Genomic DNA, 18,344 nt, shown 5'->3' on the forward strand with positions numbered 1-18,344 from the left:
ATAGTATGAAAAACTATAAATAATTGATTTTAAGCTCTACAGAGAGACCTAGATAGATTGGATCATTGGGCCAAAATCAATGGCAAGAGTTTCAACAAGGGCAAGTGCCAGGTTCTGCACTTGGGCCACAACAACCCCGTGCATTGCTACAGGCTTGGGGAAGTGTGGCTGGAGCTGCCTGGAAGAAAGAGACCTGGGGGTTCTAATTGACAAGCAGCTGAATATGAGCTGGCAGTGTGCCCAGGTGGCCAAGAAAGCCAACGGCATCCTGGCTTGTATTAGAAATAGCGTGACCAGCAGAAGTAGGGAGGTGATTGTCCCCCTGTACTCAGCACTGGTGAGGCCACACCTGGAGTATTGTGTCCAGTTTTGGGCACCTCAATCCAAGAGAGATATGGAGGTGCTGGAGCGGGTGCAGAGGAGGGCAACGAAGCTGGTGAAGGGCCTGGAAAACAAATCCTATGAAGAGCGGTTGAAGGAGCTGGGACTGTTTAGTTTGAGGAAGAGGAGGCTGAGGGGAGACCTCATCACTCTCTACAACTACTTGAAAGGACACTGTAGAGAAGTTGGTGCTGGTCTCTTCTCACAGGTAATTAATGACAGAACGCGAGGGAATGGCTTCAAGCTCCAACAGGGTAGGTTTAGACTGAACATTAGGAAAGAATTTTTCACAGAAAGAGTGGTCGGGCATTGGAATAGGCTGCCCAGGGAGGTGGTTGAGTCCCCATCCCTGGATGTGTTTAAGAGATGTTTAGATGTGGTGTTGGGGGATATGATATAGGGAAGAACTTTGTAGAGTAGGGTAGATGGTTGGACTCGATCCCAAGGGTCTCTTCCAACCTGGATGATTCTATGATTCTGTGATTCTATGATCCGGCATCTCCTCCGTCCCTGATGTCCAGCCCCTCTGGAGCGGGCTGTGCTCTGAGAGCAGTGCCACCAGCCACACGTAGGGCCACCATTCGCTGTGGATTAGTGCATTATTGGAGTTTTAGTCATCTCCTCCAACTTTTTTTTTTTTTTTTTAACTCTGCTTAAAAATACTACTGCTGCCCTTCTTGTTTAATGATTTCTATTGATCAGAACAATAAAATTAATTAGAAAATGAATCGGCTTTCTTCTTTGGTAGTATGCTTAATTGTGATATACTGTACTTACAATAAAGTAAAAAAAATAGATATGTTTACATTAATTTTTATATAATTAATTCTAGTGCTTAGCAGACCTATGTTAATGAACGTAAATAATGCCTTTGGTAAGTGTCCAAACAAGACAGATGTACTTACTGTGGTTTTGGTGGGAGTTCGGTGGATGTAAAGCGTGTTCCCCGTCTGTCCTGGGTGTGAATGGCAGAGCGGGTTCTGAATACTCACTTTGCAGCCCCCCAGACAGAAGTTATGTCCTGAACAGATAAACATTTCTTTGCAGGGCGGTTTTAGATGACTCTTATGTGTGATACAGGGCTTGGGGTTTGCGGGTTCGGTGTGTGCTGGTACCAGCCCGGTGCCCCGAGAGCTGGGGCATCATCACTCGGTCTTACAAAGACGGGGTTCTCTTGGCGTGTGTGGATAAATCCTGAAACTGGGGTAAAGGCAGCGACAACCTCAGAATTTCTGGTGGCTCCGGGAATGCTCGTTCCCCCTCGATAAATGTCACAAGGCTGGGATTCTGGGATCAATGAGCTTTTGTCAGGTCTTACTGCTGCCTGGCATTGTCACCGCTGCCAGAGCCAGCTCCAGAATGTCACTTTCTGCGGAATGGGAGAGGGTGCTTGCCCTTCCCAAATGGTTACACTTGAGGGGAAAAAAGGTGGTGGTGGGGGAAATGATAAAAAATTAAAAGATGACTTTTTTTTTTAATATTTGTCAGTTGTTTAGATATAAAGCAAAAACCAATATAGGAATAATTGGTTTTCATAAAATAACTGTGCTCTCGTGGAGTCATACACAGCCAAGTTAATGTTTGAGACTAGAACTGTAACATTTATATTCTAGTGGATTTTTATAGCGTGGAAGTGGGCAATTTTTAATGTCTAATTCTCATACGCAAGTTCCTGCCCATACATAACAGCACATGTGGAAAAGAAATAGGGAAAAGCTCTTCTGCAGAAGAGCATCAGGTTGTGAGCTGTTGCGCTTGTGTGTGAGCTCAGTATTAGACATCTGCCTGTTCTGTACTGGACACGGGGCAGGGGAGGTAACTGGTGTAGCACAGCCGGCACCTCCAGCGCCTACTTTATTAAGTTATCAGAAGCACTTTGAAGTCTCACGTGCGCTCTCCGCTGGCTGTGCGGTTGTAAGAAGCATCTTGTGCTATTGAGGAGCCCAGGGGACAAAGCTCGGGACGTTGGGTGCAGTGTGGCCTGTTGAGGAACGCTCTGCTGTCACCTCTGCCAGCCTTGGGGTCAACGAGCCACGGCCAAGGTCTTGGCTTCCTTTGTTAAAGGTGAGCAGGGTGCTGGTGGTTGGGAAACGAGGTAGCCGGGGGGGGGGACACCTGGCAACCATGGGAAAAACCCACTCCAAACAGCCAAGAAAACGGCTTTACGTGTACCTTTCTTTTCCTAACGATTTTAAGTGATGTATGCGTACATCTTGTGTTTTCTTCCCAGCTTAGAAAAAGTCTGTTCAAAGCCCCTTCACGTAATGGCTATCTGAGCTGACATTTCGGGAAGATCTTTCAAGAGCAAATCCCGCCAGGCTCATGCTAGTTGAATCTGTGGTTCCTTCCCACCCACGCTTACCAGTCTCCCCGCATTATTTCATATTTCTTCTTAGGAAGACATGTACAAATTTAGAGACTGGATGTCCTTTGAAATTATGTTAGAGTCTTTCCTTGATGTGATTGTCTTAAAACTAAAACAAAGAAAAAAAAACACAAAAAGCCACCCCCAAAACCCAAAGCACCCTAGGACAAAGTGAACAAAAATCTGTTGGGTCATGAGCACTGATTGCTGCCGGGTTCCACCGTTGTACGCATTTGATGGATGCCAAAGTTCGTTTGGAGAGCACTTTTCTAAGGTACACCCTGTAAAACTTTTTCAAAATTACACTCTGGATTTGTATTATCAAATAGAGAGAATTCTATTTCCAAAATGCCCCGATTCTTGCACGCTGCAGTACCTCCACATTTATTAACTCTGTCTGATGTCTGAGTATGGGGTTGCTACACCAGAAGTCAAAGCTCCTCAGAGGTACTCGTGTTCCTACAGTGTGTTATGTCTGTGTGCATCAACTCTCACCCTTGCAGACCCATGTACGCTCTTGAGTGGTGACTTTGTTTTGAATACGTTTTCCTCGCTGACCTGATGTTCTTATGGGTTTGGACAGGGGACATCAGTGCTGCCAGGGTAATGTGTGAGTTTCAGAAACTGCTCTACGTAGCCCCTGTACCCAAAGAAGGTGGGGGAAGATATTTTAGAAAAAAACAAAACTTTTTTTTTTTTTTTTGAAAAAAAAAATAAAAATTAAAATTATCTTTTCATCCGCAAATTCCAAATTTGTCCTTCCATAGTGATTGCAGTCAAAACCTGGGTACGGGGGGAATTTAAGCACATTTCTTGTCACTCATTGAAAGTAATTTCTGAAACTGCCTTGGAGGCCAATGTTTTTTTCCTGCACGTTTAAAATTTAGAAAACTTTTTGTATCTGAGATTTGCAGCAATTATGCCAAATTGCTATGAATCTTTCTTTGAAACATGGAGTCTTTATTGATAATGAAGATGCCCTCATCTGTGGATTAAGAGCTTGTGTTTGCTAATTAGTATTGTGTATATATGCATTATACCACTATGCATGCTAATAAGTAGTACGTTAGATCACGGAAATTACAAGAACTAGTTATTGTTAATATTTCTGGAGACTAAATTTATTTACATTTTATAATAATTACAGGTTAGAGTAGTTAGAATCTCATATGCATATCTCTTTATGTAAGACTAATTTACATCTCAAGATTAAAATGGAAAACTAATAATAGTGCAGTAATTCTTTACCGGTTCTACCTAAAATTCACCCTTCCTATCTAGATTTGGACAGTAGTTGCTTGGACCCAAAAATATAAGTATTGACTTCAAATCTTAAAATAAAATTATGAAGTGGTTGCCTGCAGTAGCAAAATACTGGATATCATGTCCCAGAGGAGGAGTTCCAGTTGTGGGTTTAGAAAGGAAGCGTGAAGTTACAGGTTGGAAACTCCACTATGTGTATTTTCTATTATCATGTTCATACTTTTGAGCAAGATAATGCAAGAATGAAATTGCTGAGCTTCAGTATTACCCCTAGCGTTTCAATCCTGTAGCTTCCCTTGGCGATCTGGTAAGACACTGGCCGAACCCCTGCACGCATCCTGCAGTTGTGCAAGCGCACACGCAAATAAAATAGTGTGTGAGTGTCTCAAACGGGGGGGGGGGGGAATTCATTAGCCAAAAATAAAGGTTTTGAAGTTAACACTGTTTTAGAGACTGCTAACGCTTCACTTTCTTAGATTAGTTGAAGGGGAGCACTAAAGACTGATTCCGTTACGTTCCATCCCAGAAGACTCTGGTTTTAATACGCAAGAGCGGTGAATGAAAATGAGTTTGGTCTTAAGGTTTCTTTGTTCTGATCTTCTTAGATCTCTGGTGGAAGAGGAGGATCCTCATATGAAAGTTTCTCTCGGTAGCAGCGATATGGGCGTCTCTGCCCATCTACAGTCTTCTAAGACAGGGACCACAAGATTTTTCACCAGCAATACTCACAGTTCTGTGGTATTACAGGTAATTTCATATTCTTGTGTCACTGTTGATCTGTACTGAGTATTTTGGCTGCTCTGAACAATGCCTCCACTCAATAAACTTTTATCAGACTAGTAATTCTTAAAAAGCCCCCAAAAAACGCTGATGATGCCTGCAGGTGAGTATGGCTTGGAACTCCTTCCTGCCAGTTAAAAGGTTGGACTTTCAGCCACAGCTCGGAAAAGCACCCTGGCCTTTTCCTGGGGTTGTGTCCCTGGCCAGCATGAAGTTCTAAGAGGTAATACCATTTGAATGATGAAGCAATAGCTGTATGAAAGAAGCTCACTTGAATGTAGTGTTGTAATTAATGTTAGACAAGCCCCTGTGCCATCTCCCATGTGAATGAATGCTGCTGTAGGTGCGGTGAGAGCTCCAGACTCTCCGTGGCCCTGGGACCGCACAGCCCAGCCAGTTTTGGGGTGACCCAGGCTGGCTCTGACTACGGGGCACTGCCATGATGTAGAATGGATTAAAATGCTATCCTCTCTGAAGCTTTAAGAATTTAAATCTGAATTAATTTTATATTACTGTTTGTGCTGGAGCTTGCCCACCCCATGCAGAGTCAAGCTCAGAGCTGCCATGGCTCCTGCTGCTCTCCAGCCCAGCCCTTCTCAGATCGCAGAGGACATCGGTATGGCATGGCTCCTCAGAGAAATGCTGCTTTTTAAAATTTATTTATTTATTTATTTATTGTTTGCTGCTGTTTTAAATAGATTACCTAAGTTTTGTGACAAAAAATGAGAAGGATTTTTTTTTTTTGTTCAGAGGAGCTAGTGATTCTTTTGGTTTAGTTTCTAAGGCTTGGGCATCTGTGCATAGTTCTCCCTCGTTTGTAAATTTTGGAACAAGTTAAATTGTTCTCAGTATTTTTCACTATGTCTCTTCAGGTTTTATAGGTGCTGTAATCTTGAGACTGTTTCTTTGGTGTGCTTGGAGTTGGCCCCTTGCTGTAGGTTTTCTGGCTAAAGTTGGCCAACGGAAAGATTTCCCTCAATGTGAGATGGAGGTCACCGGCATCAATGTAAACTGGTTACCATCCGACAGAAAAACTGCTTAGACTATGAAGACTCTCATGTCTGTATTGTATATTTTATACTCAAAAAGATCATCAGTGAAAGAGAGAAACGGGGAGAACAAAACTGTGAAACATCAATTGCAGAGCTGTGCCTTACTCACTTACTAGAAAAAGACTCCAGTTATGAGTACAGGAGTAGCAAAGATACTCCTGTTAATACGGCGGGGGACAGAACCACCGAGAGTGGTGTCCAGAATCTTGGGTAAAGTGTGCACAGCTTATTTCCCCTTGTTTCATTTTTTTCCTCAAAATTTGAGCAAATAGAGAACTGGTAGTTGAAAAGCCTTCATTGTAGAAACTTCAGGCAAGTCGTTTGAGGCATTGAAATACGTTAGTTTTATATAAACCTGTATTTGGCTTCTGGTGTTTATTGGAGCCAGTAATTCATTTTTTCATTTGCACTCTGTTCTTTTCGGTGAGACAAATTTGAATGTTCATGTCTACTTACCTTTGCAGCCTTAAAAAATACAGCCTTTCTTTAAGATAACTTAGAGTTTAAACCTTGGAGGCTGATGCCAAGACATCTCTAAATGTTGAATCTCTAAAGGCAATATTTACATTTTTGTTAGGACTAGAAAAATATCAGACATGCCTGGTTGAAGGAAATTGTTTGATGTTTGAGCTTCTGTTTGAGCTTTGGCAGCGCATGAAGGAGGGGAGGATTCCACCATCCTCCAGCATCCCCGACTGGGTGTATCTTTAGTGGAGAATCTTCTCTAGGATCTGTAGTAGAGAACTCTTTTTTATTAGTTTGCTATTATGGCTAATTCCAAAATATATATATAATGTGAGCTTATTTTGGAGTTTTTGCCATGTAAACGTAGGTAATAAATTTGATAATCATAGAACCAAGTGACAGCTTTCCTTTTAGGTCCCAGTATTTTGCAGCATCTTTGGTTGCAAAGTACTTACTGCGTGGAACAGAAATATGTCTAGAACGCATTTGTATCCAGAAAGGGTAGGTCCAAAAAAGATATCAGTCCCTACCTGAAACAACTGCTGGAGTACGAGCTTACAAAACAAACGTTTTCCTGACAATAACTTAATTAGTGGAATAAAGCTACTTTTTAAGACCCGGTGTATTTTGTGTTCTTCAGCCATTTGTGCAAAATAATAATTATTCTGCTTGTTTTCCAATGCGTAATTATCATTGAATATATCAGAGATAATGGTTGGAAGATAACAAATTATTTCTTAGTGACTTTTTGGAACTACAGTATATATGTAATTATAAGTAAGTAAGTATTTATGAGGGAAATGAACGAAATTGTTACTCCTCTCCCAAATCAGACGGACGCTTTCCATTGTGCTCTTCTTTCTCCCAGGGTTTTGACCAGCTGCGAGTGGAAGGTTTGCTTTGCGACGTGACGCTCGTTCCGGGAGATGGTGACGAAGTGTTTCCTGTTCACCGGGCGATGATGGCTTCTGCCAGCGACTACTTCAAGGCCATGTTCACAGGTGACGTTTTTGTTCCAGCGAGGCTGCTGTCTCCAAATCACCATCCTGCGGGGACCCAGACCCACCATGTAGTTGATGGGTCCAACCTGTGTAGTTGTACTCTCTCTGCTGTTGCATATGGGTTTTTAAATTAAACTTTTAAAATTCTATTTTAATTTTGTATAAGTTTATGAAATCATTTCAAGCCAATCAAAACGATCTTTAACTTACCCACGTTAAACTTACCTACGTGTCTTTTTCAGGAGGAATGAAGGAGCAGGATTTAATGTGCATTAAGCTTCATGGTGTGAACAAAATAGGCCTAAAGAAGATAATTGATTTCATTTATACTGCAAAACTTTCCCTTAACATGGACAACCTTCAGGACACTCTGGAAGCTGCCAGTTTTTTGCAGATTTTACCTGTTTTGGACTTCTGTAAAGTGTTTCTTATCTCTGGGGTAAGACTTACTGCTTGTTTCACATTTACAATGATTAAGGCCTTGGTATGTCTGGTTTGTTTGAAAATTAGAACGATGACTATGTAATATTGGAAGCTAAGTCTAAAACTTGCCATTATTCATAATTTGGATTCGCAAAGAACAAGTTTGCTTTGTATTTTTCTTGAAAAATCTTTTTTCTTCTGAGTATTATGTACAGTGTGAGTTTGATACAAATGTTATACCACACTAAAATTTCTAAGCGTATTGCAGCGATGATAATCGTAGTTCCCGGATTCCTTACTGACTTTCTTAGTTCATGTCCTCCCACTCTATATCCTTCCATAAGTAAGGAAGCTCCTTGGTGAGTTAAACTGACAAAAATTATAGAAGAGCGAGCTGCTGTTGCTGTTAATACAGTCTCTTGAAGCCTTTTTGTTATGAGGCATCAATCCCACAATTGTAGTGATCATCACAGAGACAATTGCATCGTCTTTGTAAACCAGTGAACGTGCTCACAGTCCTTCAGAATAATATATCCTCTAAAGGGAGTTTAATTGGGATGTCACAGAAATGCTGGTTACAGGAGAAAAGTAGCGACAAGGATTTTATGTTAATTTTCATATTTTGCTAGAACTAAAAATAGCTTTGAATGCCTGCTGGGAAATATTTTTTCACAATCACCAAACGTAAGTCCTTTTGTAAGCAGGGGACAGCCCCCAAAGTAGCAATTCCCTCCTCTTCTACCAACAATGGTTAGTTAAAAGAGTAAGTAATACTTAGGCAGCGTGTAGAGCGGTTGCTTTTGTGAAGCTGGAACAAATAAGGAGTTTGCCCTGCAGAGCAGCATGTTGCAGTTCCAGTGCAGTGCAGGCTTTTTATGGGTTAGAGTTGCCCTGCTGGTTTTTATTTATTACACAGATTAAAATCTCAGGTCCTTAACCCGCTCTTGGCGGGGGGAGGGGAACTTTGATAACAGCCTTTTCTCCTCCTCCTTCCCTTCCTCTTGCAGAGCTGGTGTCCTCTTGTGTTCCCAGGCTGTGCTTTGGAGAAGAATGCCATGTTCCCTTCCAGCTGAATGTCAAACAGTTTTGCAGGTTTCTCTGTATTAAAAACAAACTTCTGTTTTTGCAAAAGCAAGAGAGCTGTTAAAGATTCAGCTTTTTGAGTGATAACCAGCTTCTCCTCATGTAAGCTTTTCCCTGGGTTCTGTCTTCTTGGGTGGGAAAATGCACAGAAGGAGAGAGACGTGACATGAAAATTCTCCATTTATCTGGCTCCAACCTTTTGTTAAAAGCACTGGATTTACACCCCTCTGTTTAATCTTGTTGTTTATTAAGCATAGCTTACGTATGCATTTGATCAGCTTGGGTTGCTTTTCAGAGGTTTTTTGAACATCCTTTACTTCTTAGATCTCAAACATCGGAGGTGTCAGGGTCTGGCTGGGTGACTGCACTCAGCGTTACAGTCAGCTCACAGCCCGTGTTTGCTGTGTGTCGGTTCTCTTCACTTTATTCCTGTAGTTACAACTATTCTGTGAGCGTGGAATATGGGAGCAGTTATCCATTTTGTAACTTAAACACAGTATATAAGCAATGCCCATATAGGATGCTTCCATCCCTTTCCTAGTTGCCCGGCTTGTCTTGTATCAACACAACTCCTTGTCCTGCCAACCATGAGGAGCACCCGTGCCGTGGGGCTGCAGGAGGGGAGCTGTGGAGCCGTGCTGCCCAAGCAGTTCTCCTAGAGACACACTGTGGCTTTATTTCCAGTGTTACTCGGAGATTTCCTGATGTTAATGTAAATTGCTTACACCTTACTAGAAATCTAACTTTACCTGTATTACAGAAACTGGTGTGTTCTACATGAGTTATAAGATGATTTGGAATTGTGCTTTCTGGTAGTCTGGCATGAGGAATAAAGAATCACAGAATCACAGAATCTTCCTGGTTGGAAGGGACCTTTGAGATCATCAAGTCCAACCACAAAAAAAACCCCAAAAAACCCCACAAAACAAACACCCACAACCACACCTCACACCCACCCACAAACAGACACAAACCCAAGTCTCGGGCGCTAGAGCATGCCCTGAAGTGCCATGTCTACACGTTTCTTAAACACCTCCAGGGATGGTGACTCCACCACCTCCCTGGGCAGGCTGTGCCAGTGCCTGACCACCCTCTCAGTAAAGTCATTCTTCCTAATATCTAATCTAAACCTCCCCTGCCCCAACTTCAGACCATTTCCTCTGGTCCTGTCATTATTCCCATGGGAGAAGAGGCCAACACCCACCTCTCTACACCCTCCTTTCAGGTAGCTGTAGAGGGCAATGAGGTCCCCCCTCAGCCTTCTCTTCTCCAAACTAAACATGCCCAGTTCCCTCAGCCTCTCCTCGTGTGACTTGTTCTCCAGACCCCTCACCAGCTTGGTGGCTCTCCTCTGGACACGCTCCAGCAGCTCAATGTCCTTCCTGTAGTGAGGGGCCCAGAACTGAACACAGCCCTCGAGGTGAGGCCTCACCAGTGCCCAGTCCAGAGGCACCATCACTGCCCTACTCCTGCTGGCCACGCTGTTCCTGAGACAGGCCAGGATGCCGTTGGCCTTCTTGGCCATCTGGGCACACTGCTGGCTCATGTTCAGCCGGCTGTCCACCAACACCCCCAGGTCCTTTTCTGCTGGGCAGCTTTCCAGCCACTCTGCCCCAAGCCTGTAGCGTTTCCTGGGGTTGTTGTGACCGAAATGCAGGACCCGGCACTTGGCCTTATTGAACCTCATCCCATTGGCCTTGGCCCATTGATCCAACCTGTCCAGGTCCCTCTGTAGAGCCTTCCGACCCTCAAGCAGATCAACACTCCCACCTAGTTTGGTGTCATCTGCAAACTTACTGAGGGTGCACTCAATCCCCGTATCTAGATCATTAATAAAGATATTAAACAAGACTGGCCCCAAAACTGAGCCCTGAGGGACACCACTGGTGACCGGCCACCAACTGGATTTCACCCCATTAATCACAACTCTAGGAGCAGGTATTCCCTTTGCTTCTCAGAAATGTGACCTCCCTAATGAAGACATGCACGAGGATTTATGCAAACAAGAGGACTCCTAGCTGCTGATAATAGCAGTCGGTTTCATAAGGAAGGTGTTAGAGGCATTTAGCCTCTATAACGCTACTGTTTTGCTTTTAATTTTGGCTTATTTTCTAATTAGCCAGTTCTCCAAGAATGTTGCGATAGTGTTTCATTAATCTTAATACTCTTAAATCCTACACCATCTATTTTATGTTGTTCAGGTGGTTTTTTCCTTCCAAAATGATGCACTCTGCCTCTCCGGGGTTGACGTTGCCATAAATGCCAACTTGGAATGAGGTCTTGGTGTTTCTTGGCACCAGGGGTGGGAGGTGAGCCCTGGAGCCACCCCTCCTCTTCCTCCGTGGGACAGGGAGCTGCTTGGCTTTCCGAGGGAAAGAGCTGCTGTCACCTTAAATCAGGTTATTTGGAAGAAGTTTTTTTGTTGTTTGAAATGCCTGTTTTCTAAAGGTTCCTTCACTTCCAATGTTGACTCAGTCACTGTGTTGGTTCAAGTGAGAAATGTCTTGTTTGATACCACCATTTGAAAGGGGTGAGGTTCAGAATCAGAGAGACTTTATTCAGGCTCTTAATTTATTGATTCTTTTGTCCTAAATATTTTCCTTTATACTGATGTTTAAGGGGACATCATCTCACTTATTGTATAACTGTAGAGAAAGCACAAAACTAAGTTTGTGCTGTTAGCTTGGCTATGTTCTCAGCATCCTTGTATAAAGAACGTTTGAATGTTTCCTTGGAATTTGAACAGAAACAAGAGTTGGTGAGCAAATTTGGTGGATTTTGTTTTTGTAATTATCATGTCTTAGCTTTACAGAGATCATACTAGGTTCGCTCCATTCTTGAGGTAGCATTTCTTTAACTTTAGTTAGCTCTCTGAGCAAGTCTTGGGCTTATTTGTGCTGAAGTTAACCAAGAGCAGCGTCTGAGAGCTGAGGTAACCATCCTCAGACAAATAATTGTCTTCAAATTGCCTAGGGGGTCCATTATTAAAGGCATAATAGAAGTCAGTTTGTGTGAAGCATAATGTGACTGTGTTACTTCATAAGAGGGCATTGGAAATATTTACAAAGAAAACCTAAGAAACTAAAGAAACAAAGCAACAAAGAAAACCAAAGAAAACGGCATCCTGGCTTGTATTAGAAATAGCGTGACCAGCAGAAGTAGGGAGGTGATTGTGCCCCTGTACTCAGCACTGGTGAGGCCACACCTGGAGTATTGTGTCCAGTTTTGGGCACCTCAATCCAAGAGAGATATGGAGGTGCTGGAGCGAGTGCAGAGGAGGGCAACGAAGCTGGTGAAGGGCCTGGAAAACAAATCCTATGAAGAGCGGTTGAAGGAGCTGGGACTGTTTAGTTTGAGGAAGAGGAGGCTGAGGGGAGACCTCATCACTCTCTACAACTACTTGAAAGGACACTGTAGGGAGGTTGGTGCTGGTCTCTTCTCACAGGTAGTTAATGACAGAACGAGAGGGAATGGCTTCAAGCTCCAACAGGGTAGGTTTAGACTGAACATTAGGAAAGAATTTTTCACAGAAAGAGTGGTCGGGCATTGGAATAGGCTGCCCAGGGAGGTGGTTGAGTCCCCATCCCTGGATGTGTTTAAGAGATGTTTAGATGTGGTGTTGGGGGATATGGTGTAGGGGAGAACTTTGTAGAGTAGGGTAGGTGGTTGGACTCGATGATCCCAAGGGTCTCTTCCAACCTGGACGATTCTATGATTCTATGATTCTAAGCTTAAGGTTACAGCTTAATTTGTGTAAAAACTAGTGAGACCTTCGAAGAACGGTGTACATTGTAGCTGGCTCGTAAGGGTTCTTTATTTCTTCTTCATTTACATCCCTCCTGTCAAGTAGCCCATTGCTCTGATAATCTTTGCTCTGCAGCTGAACAGACTGCCTGAGAAACACTGGAATACTTCCTCAGCTCTTTTCAGTCGTACTTTTAGTATTATTTTTAAATATTTATAGCTATATGATATATAGCTATACTCCTGGGTCCACATCAAAATGAGCCGTAATGTAATTAAAATTAATAAAAATGCCATGGAAATGTTTTTAGATTAGCAAGTGCTAGAGAACACATAGTAATGTTTTTGCAAAAGTAGCAGCAGTGTACGAAATGGAGAAAGATGAGCAACCTATCCAAGTAAATTACTGCACTCGGGGGAAAATCAGCGTAATGGGGAAGGGGATGTTACACTGTAATTAAAGAAAACATTCCAAGACACTGAGAATTTGTATCTTGGCTGTACCTTTCATGTAGTTGCATAAGAGAATTTTATTCCTGATATAATTCTGTGCTTTACTTTTTTGTAACAACTAGCAAATTGTCCAATATTGAGGTCTGTCTCATCACAAGACTATGGTTAACTGAGGCTGAAGCAAGATGGTCCCAGGTGCGTGGGAACCAGCTCTGCCGGCCACCAGAAATCCACCTTTTCTAACGGGGGGAACCACTGAGGCTGTTTTCTGAGCCGGTCACATTCCCGTGCTGTTATTTCTGGACTTTTGTATATGGGAACCCACAGAAAAAAATAATAATGAGGATTTCAGGGCAACATGAGCTCTTTTAAACTTAGACCCTTTGAAGCACCAGGTTAAGTCATGGAAACGAAGAGACTCCTAAATATTTTGTGGTACTGGGCTTCAGGACTTGACTTTCTGTGCCTGTTGTTTTTCCTGAGTTGTTCTCCAGGGTTCGTATAGTTGCGATCATTTTGCCGTGTCCAGTTTTGTAGTATTTTATAGTCAGTCAGTTAAGTTTTTTACCAGAGCTTGGGTGATTGCTTCAAAATTTCAAAGAATTAAATCACCTGCTTTCTTGAGAAAGTGCTTTGGCTTTTGCATTTGGTTTTTCAGGCTGTAATAATAGCGTGCTTTTTAGTATTTTCTGGAACTTTTACTCCTGCTTTGTAATGAGCAATTATAATGAGTAATGTGAATGAGCAGCTCTGCGCAGTAATCAAATAAAATGGTGTTTATCTAAAATGCTTGACTTCTTGTGAAGTTGCTTAGCTATGTGTCCAGTTACGGCTTTTAGCTGGTTCTGCCTGAGTATCTTCACTAGTTACTGGATTCACTGTACGATCAGCCTTACATTTTTGGCTGGTATTTCCATTCCTCCCATCCACTTCAGTGGGATATTCAGAAACAGCAGTTCCTTCTGTTGATGAGCTCCTGATTGACTTAGCTCCCGCAGAGCACGGTTCCCACACCTCTCCTCCCTACCGGAGCATAAGTCAAGCTGGTTTTTTGAAAATCAATCCTTCAGTAACTTAAATACTTCAGTGTGTAAATAGCATTATTGTATTTTAATACCATTCAATTTTGAATATTTAAGTATAAGTAACTATTGCATTTCATTCTGTTGAAGGATTATTTTTTTGTCTCGGGACTTAAGAATCTCTAGAGTATATATTTTTGTGACTGAAATCTTTGCAATATAATTTAGCCTGGTACGTTGATTGTTATCTTAGAGCACAGTACTTTTGGCAAGGAAAGTAACCTTTAAGAAAATATTTAATGTGGTACCCTGATTTGAGGTGAGGGTGGAATTTATTAGTGCCAAAGTGCACGATTTCATAAGCGTAATGGAGGTTACTTGCAACTGTAGTATGAAATAAAACCCTGAGTGCAATACAATTCCAGAGGATTAATTGAGATTTTGAGAATTAGGGGATGACTGGAAACTCTTGATGTCATGTTGGTCAGTCATTAGCAGCGTGTAACGTGTCCATAAATTTCTCAAATGTAAGTATTCCAGGAATATATTCAATTGCAGAGATCTGCAGTGTAATATCGTTATGCTAATACATCAGCTGGGTGCATGCTGGGCGCTCGGTAACTGGCACACGTTCTGCGGTAGGTCTGAATTCTTCGTTCCAACCTGACCACTCCTGAACACTCGTACCGATGGTACATAACTTGTCCCTTTTCTGCTCTGATCTTTGACTTCAAGCATGCCTTTTCTGTGTGCTCTGGTCTCTCCCTCTGCTTACCTTGGTGCGGAGACTGTGCTGCCTCTCTGTAGTCTGATGCCAGTGAATGTGTTCCAATGTAGTTTTTTTGATAAAATAACTGCCTAGCAGGAGTTAAGATTTGTGGCATACTCCAAGTCAGCTGTTTGTTAAGGGGTGATTCTTCCCTTGCTTTATTTTTTTATATAGCTTGAAAGAAATTTTAGAACTACGAATGTCCTATTTCATTTACTTAATTTAAGCTATGCTGTTACTTCCATTATGCAATTAGTTTATGTAAACTACAAATTCCAAAAGGAAATTTACAGAAATTAGTTTGGTACTGACTTTCAAAAACAATCAAGAGAAGAAAAAATGTTGCTTAAGCATTAGAGAATGTTTTATAGGTCATTGCTAGCTGATGTGATTATGTTTTGATGTAGACAATATCGTCTGTCTACTAATACAAAAATAATTTCCATGTATATATTGCACGGATATTTTGTAAGAGAACTCCTGACAGTCTGCCATGCATTCATCTTCTGGATAGGACCTGATTCCAGGATTAGTGTTCCTGGAGACGAAGAATAAGATTTGGAACCTTTGACTGTGTGAAGGCATTTCAGGATGTGTGAATGAAGAGTTTGGATGGCTGCAGTTCTGAACTCTAGGGCAAGTTAGATCAGTTTCTAGTGAATTTAAAAAGATCTCCTGTACTTATTAGGCTTTTGAATTGTCTGGTACTAAAGGGCAATGATCAGCTTGAGTTATACAGTACTAAAATCTTGTAATCTCTGCCATGACCAGAAGGTCATTTGAAGGTTTTTTAGTTCTTAGGCTGCAATGAGGTCACAGACCTCAATCTTCATAATCTTTTTAAAAATAACCATGACGTTCGGAAGCTTAAATTCTTTTGGCTTTACAAATATAATGAGAATCTCAAAGTTCTGGAAAATGGGATCCTGGGCTGCCTAGGGAAGAGTGTGGCCAGTAGGTCAAGGGAGGTCATTGTCCCGCTCTACTCTGCACTGGTGAGGCCACAACTGGAATACCGTGTCCAGTTCTGGGCTCCCCAGTTCAAGAGAGACAGGGAACTACTGGAGAGAGTCCAGCGGAGGGCAACTAAGATGATTAAGTGATTGGAGCATCTCCCTGATGAGGAAAGGCTCAAAGAGCTGGGGCTCTTTAGCCTGGAGAAGAGAAGGCTGAGGGGAGACCTTATCTATGTTTACAAGTACCTAAAGGGTGGGTTGAAGGAGGACGGAGCCGGACTCTTTTCAGTGGTTTCCAGCGATAGGACGAGGGGCAACGGGCACAAGCTGGAATATGGGAAGTTCCATTCAAATTCGAGGAAAAACTTGTTTCCGGTGAGGGTGCCAGAGCCCTGGAACAGGCTGCCCAGGGAGGTCATGGAGTCCCCTTCTCTGGAGATCTTCAAGACCCACCTGGATGCAGTCCTGAGTGATGTGCTCTGGGCAACCCTGCTTCAGCAGGGGAGTTGGACTAGGTGATCTCTAGAGGTCCCTTCCAACTCTGACAATTCCATGATTCCGTGATTGTCGACACCAAGTAGGACTGACATGCACAGAGACTGGAGAGCATGTGTAAATGAAGCTTGGGTTAGAATAAGGACTGAATGCAAAAAAGCCGCAATTCTCAGCAAGCAGTGTCTGGAAGTTGCCGTGCTCTGCATACGTACCATCAAGCTCGCTGAAGTGAATTGGCTGTGTTCCCTCCCTCCCATCTTTCTGTGTCCCACTGCCTTGGATCCCAAGTGACCTCAGAAATTTAGGAGGCAAAGATACAAGAAAGATCAATGCAGCAACAGTGTAAAAGATGTGGTTACCAAGATGTGGTCCCTCAAGTATTGAATGAAATTAGGGTATGAGCCATAGTGCAAAAGCATTTCATGTGCTGGGTATTTCTAGGAGAAATCATCCTATATTCTTTTTTTAAAAAAAAATTTAAAAATCACTATTTTGTCTTATTTTTGGCAATGACACGTATTTTATTTTGAACATATTCCATAAGCACACCACCTTGATTTAATAAAATTTTTTTAATTTCTAAGGAATATATTCATGGAATTGAACACTGTAAATACATTGTCTGAAACGTGGCATTGGCGAGGTAGCTGTGCTACTCTCTTTGGCTGCATTATGACAGTACAATTTTAATGATGTTAGAAAACCTCTAACGATAAGACCTGCTTTTGCATTATTCTCTGTAACCTTGGGCTGGTCAACTCTCCCTTAACTATATTTTCCACATTTCTTTCTTACAAAGACGTTTGCAGAGCTTTTCAAAGATGCAGTGCTGAATAATTGCTATGTATCATCATTGTGTAATGTATTTGACATAATTAATATGTGCCATTTGCTTGTTACTTGTCTCATTTTCTTCAAAATATGGAATACACTGGGTCTCCCCTTACAGTCATGAATGCATACATCGCATTGAATATTTATTTGCTCATGTGTAAATCACCTTGAGCATTGTGAAATGATGCGATGTTGCTGATTCTATAGCATTCATTAAATTCTACATTTTCATTTAGGCACCAAATTAAGAAAGGGTTTTGATTCCTCTTTCTGTTTCCTTAATAGGTTTCGTTGGAAAACTGTGTTGAGGTTGGGCGAATCGCCAACACATACAATCTCACAGAAGTGGATAAATATGTTAATAATTTCATCCTGAAGAACTTCCCTGCATTATTAAGTACTGGTGAATTTGTGAAACTCCCCTTCGAACGTCTTGCCTTTGTGCTTTCAAGCAATAGCCTTAAGCACTGCACTGAACTCGAGCTCTTCAAGGCGGCTTGTCGCTGGCTGCGCTATGAGGAGCCTCGGATGGAGTACGCCGCGAAGCTCATGAAGAACATCAGGTTCCCGCTGATGACGCCCCAGGATCTTATTAACTATGTGCAAACAGTGGACTTCATGAGAACTGACAACACCTGCGTCAACTTGCTTTTGGAAGCCAGCAATTACCAAATGATGCCGTACATGCAGCCGGTTATGCAGTCGGAGAGGACGGCCATCCGGTCGGACAGCACGCACTTGGTGACCCTGGGGGGGGTGCTCAGGCAGCAGCTGGTGGTCAGCAAGGAGTTACGGATGTACGACGAAAAGGCCCACGAGTGGAAGTCCTTGGCTCCCATGGATGCACCGCGGTACCAGCACGGCATCGCTGTGATCGGCAACTTTCTGTACGTCGTCGGGGGCCAGAGCAATTACGACACGAAAGGAAAGACGGCGGTTGACACAGTCTTCAGGTTTGATCCTCGCTACAACAAGTGGATGCAAGTGGCATCTTTAAATGAGAAGCGCACCTTCTTCCACCTAAGTGCCCTCAAAGGACATTTGTATGCAGTCGGTGGGCGGAACGCGGCAGGGGAGCTAGGTGAGTGCTTCTTGCCCCTCTCCTTGGGCTTCGACGTGCTGTCCTGCCCTGTGCGTGGGTGGGAGGAGCAGGGCGAAGCTGTTGGGTGCAGCTTTTCTCTGGAAACGCGGCACACGCATGGAGAAATTTGTCTGGATACTATTAGCAGTTAATCTTAGAAGGGCTTCCACAAAAACA

The 18,344-nt window shown here is 42.7% G+C and overlaps 1 protein-coding gene across 3 annotated transcripts in view; it reads left to right on the forward strand.

The window, feature by feature from the left end:
* The window catches only part of KLHL13 (kelch like family member 13), a 93,274-nt gene that overhangs the window by 62,301 nt on the left and 12,629 nt on the right, over positions 1-18,344 (forward strand). For all 3 annotated transcript variants that reach the window (XM_074147585.1, XM_074147588.1, XM_074147587.1), the window contains 4 exons: positions 4,615-4,756; positions 7,175-7,307; positions 7,550-7,746; positions 17,372-18,167. In XM_074147585.1, the coding sequence (XP_074003686.1) occupies positions 4,615-4,756; positions 7,175-7,307; positions 7,550-7,746; positions 17,372-18,167 (1,268 nt within the window). The remainder of the gene's footprint in view (positions 1-4,614; positions 4,757-7,174; positions 7,308-7,549; positions 7,747-17,371; positions 18,168-18,344) is intronic.

This window comes from Numenius arquata, chromosome 5 (assembly GCF_964106895.1).
Source record: "Numenius arquata chromosome 5, bNumArq3.hap1.1, whole genome shotgun sequence".
NCBI classification, from domain to species: Eukaryota; Metazoa; Chordata; class Aves; order Charadriiformes; family Scolopacidae; genus Numenius; species Numenius arquata.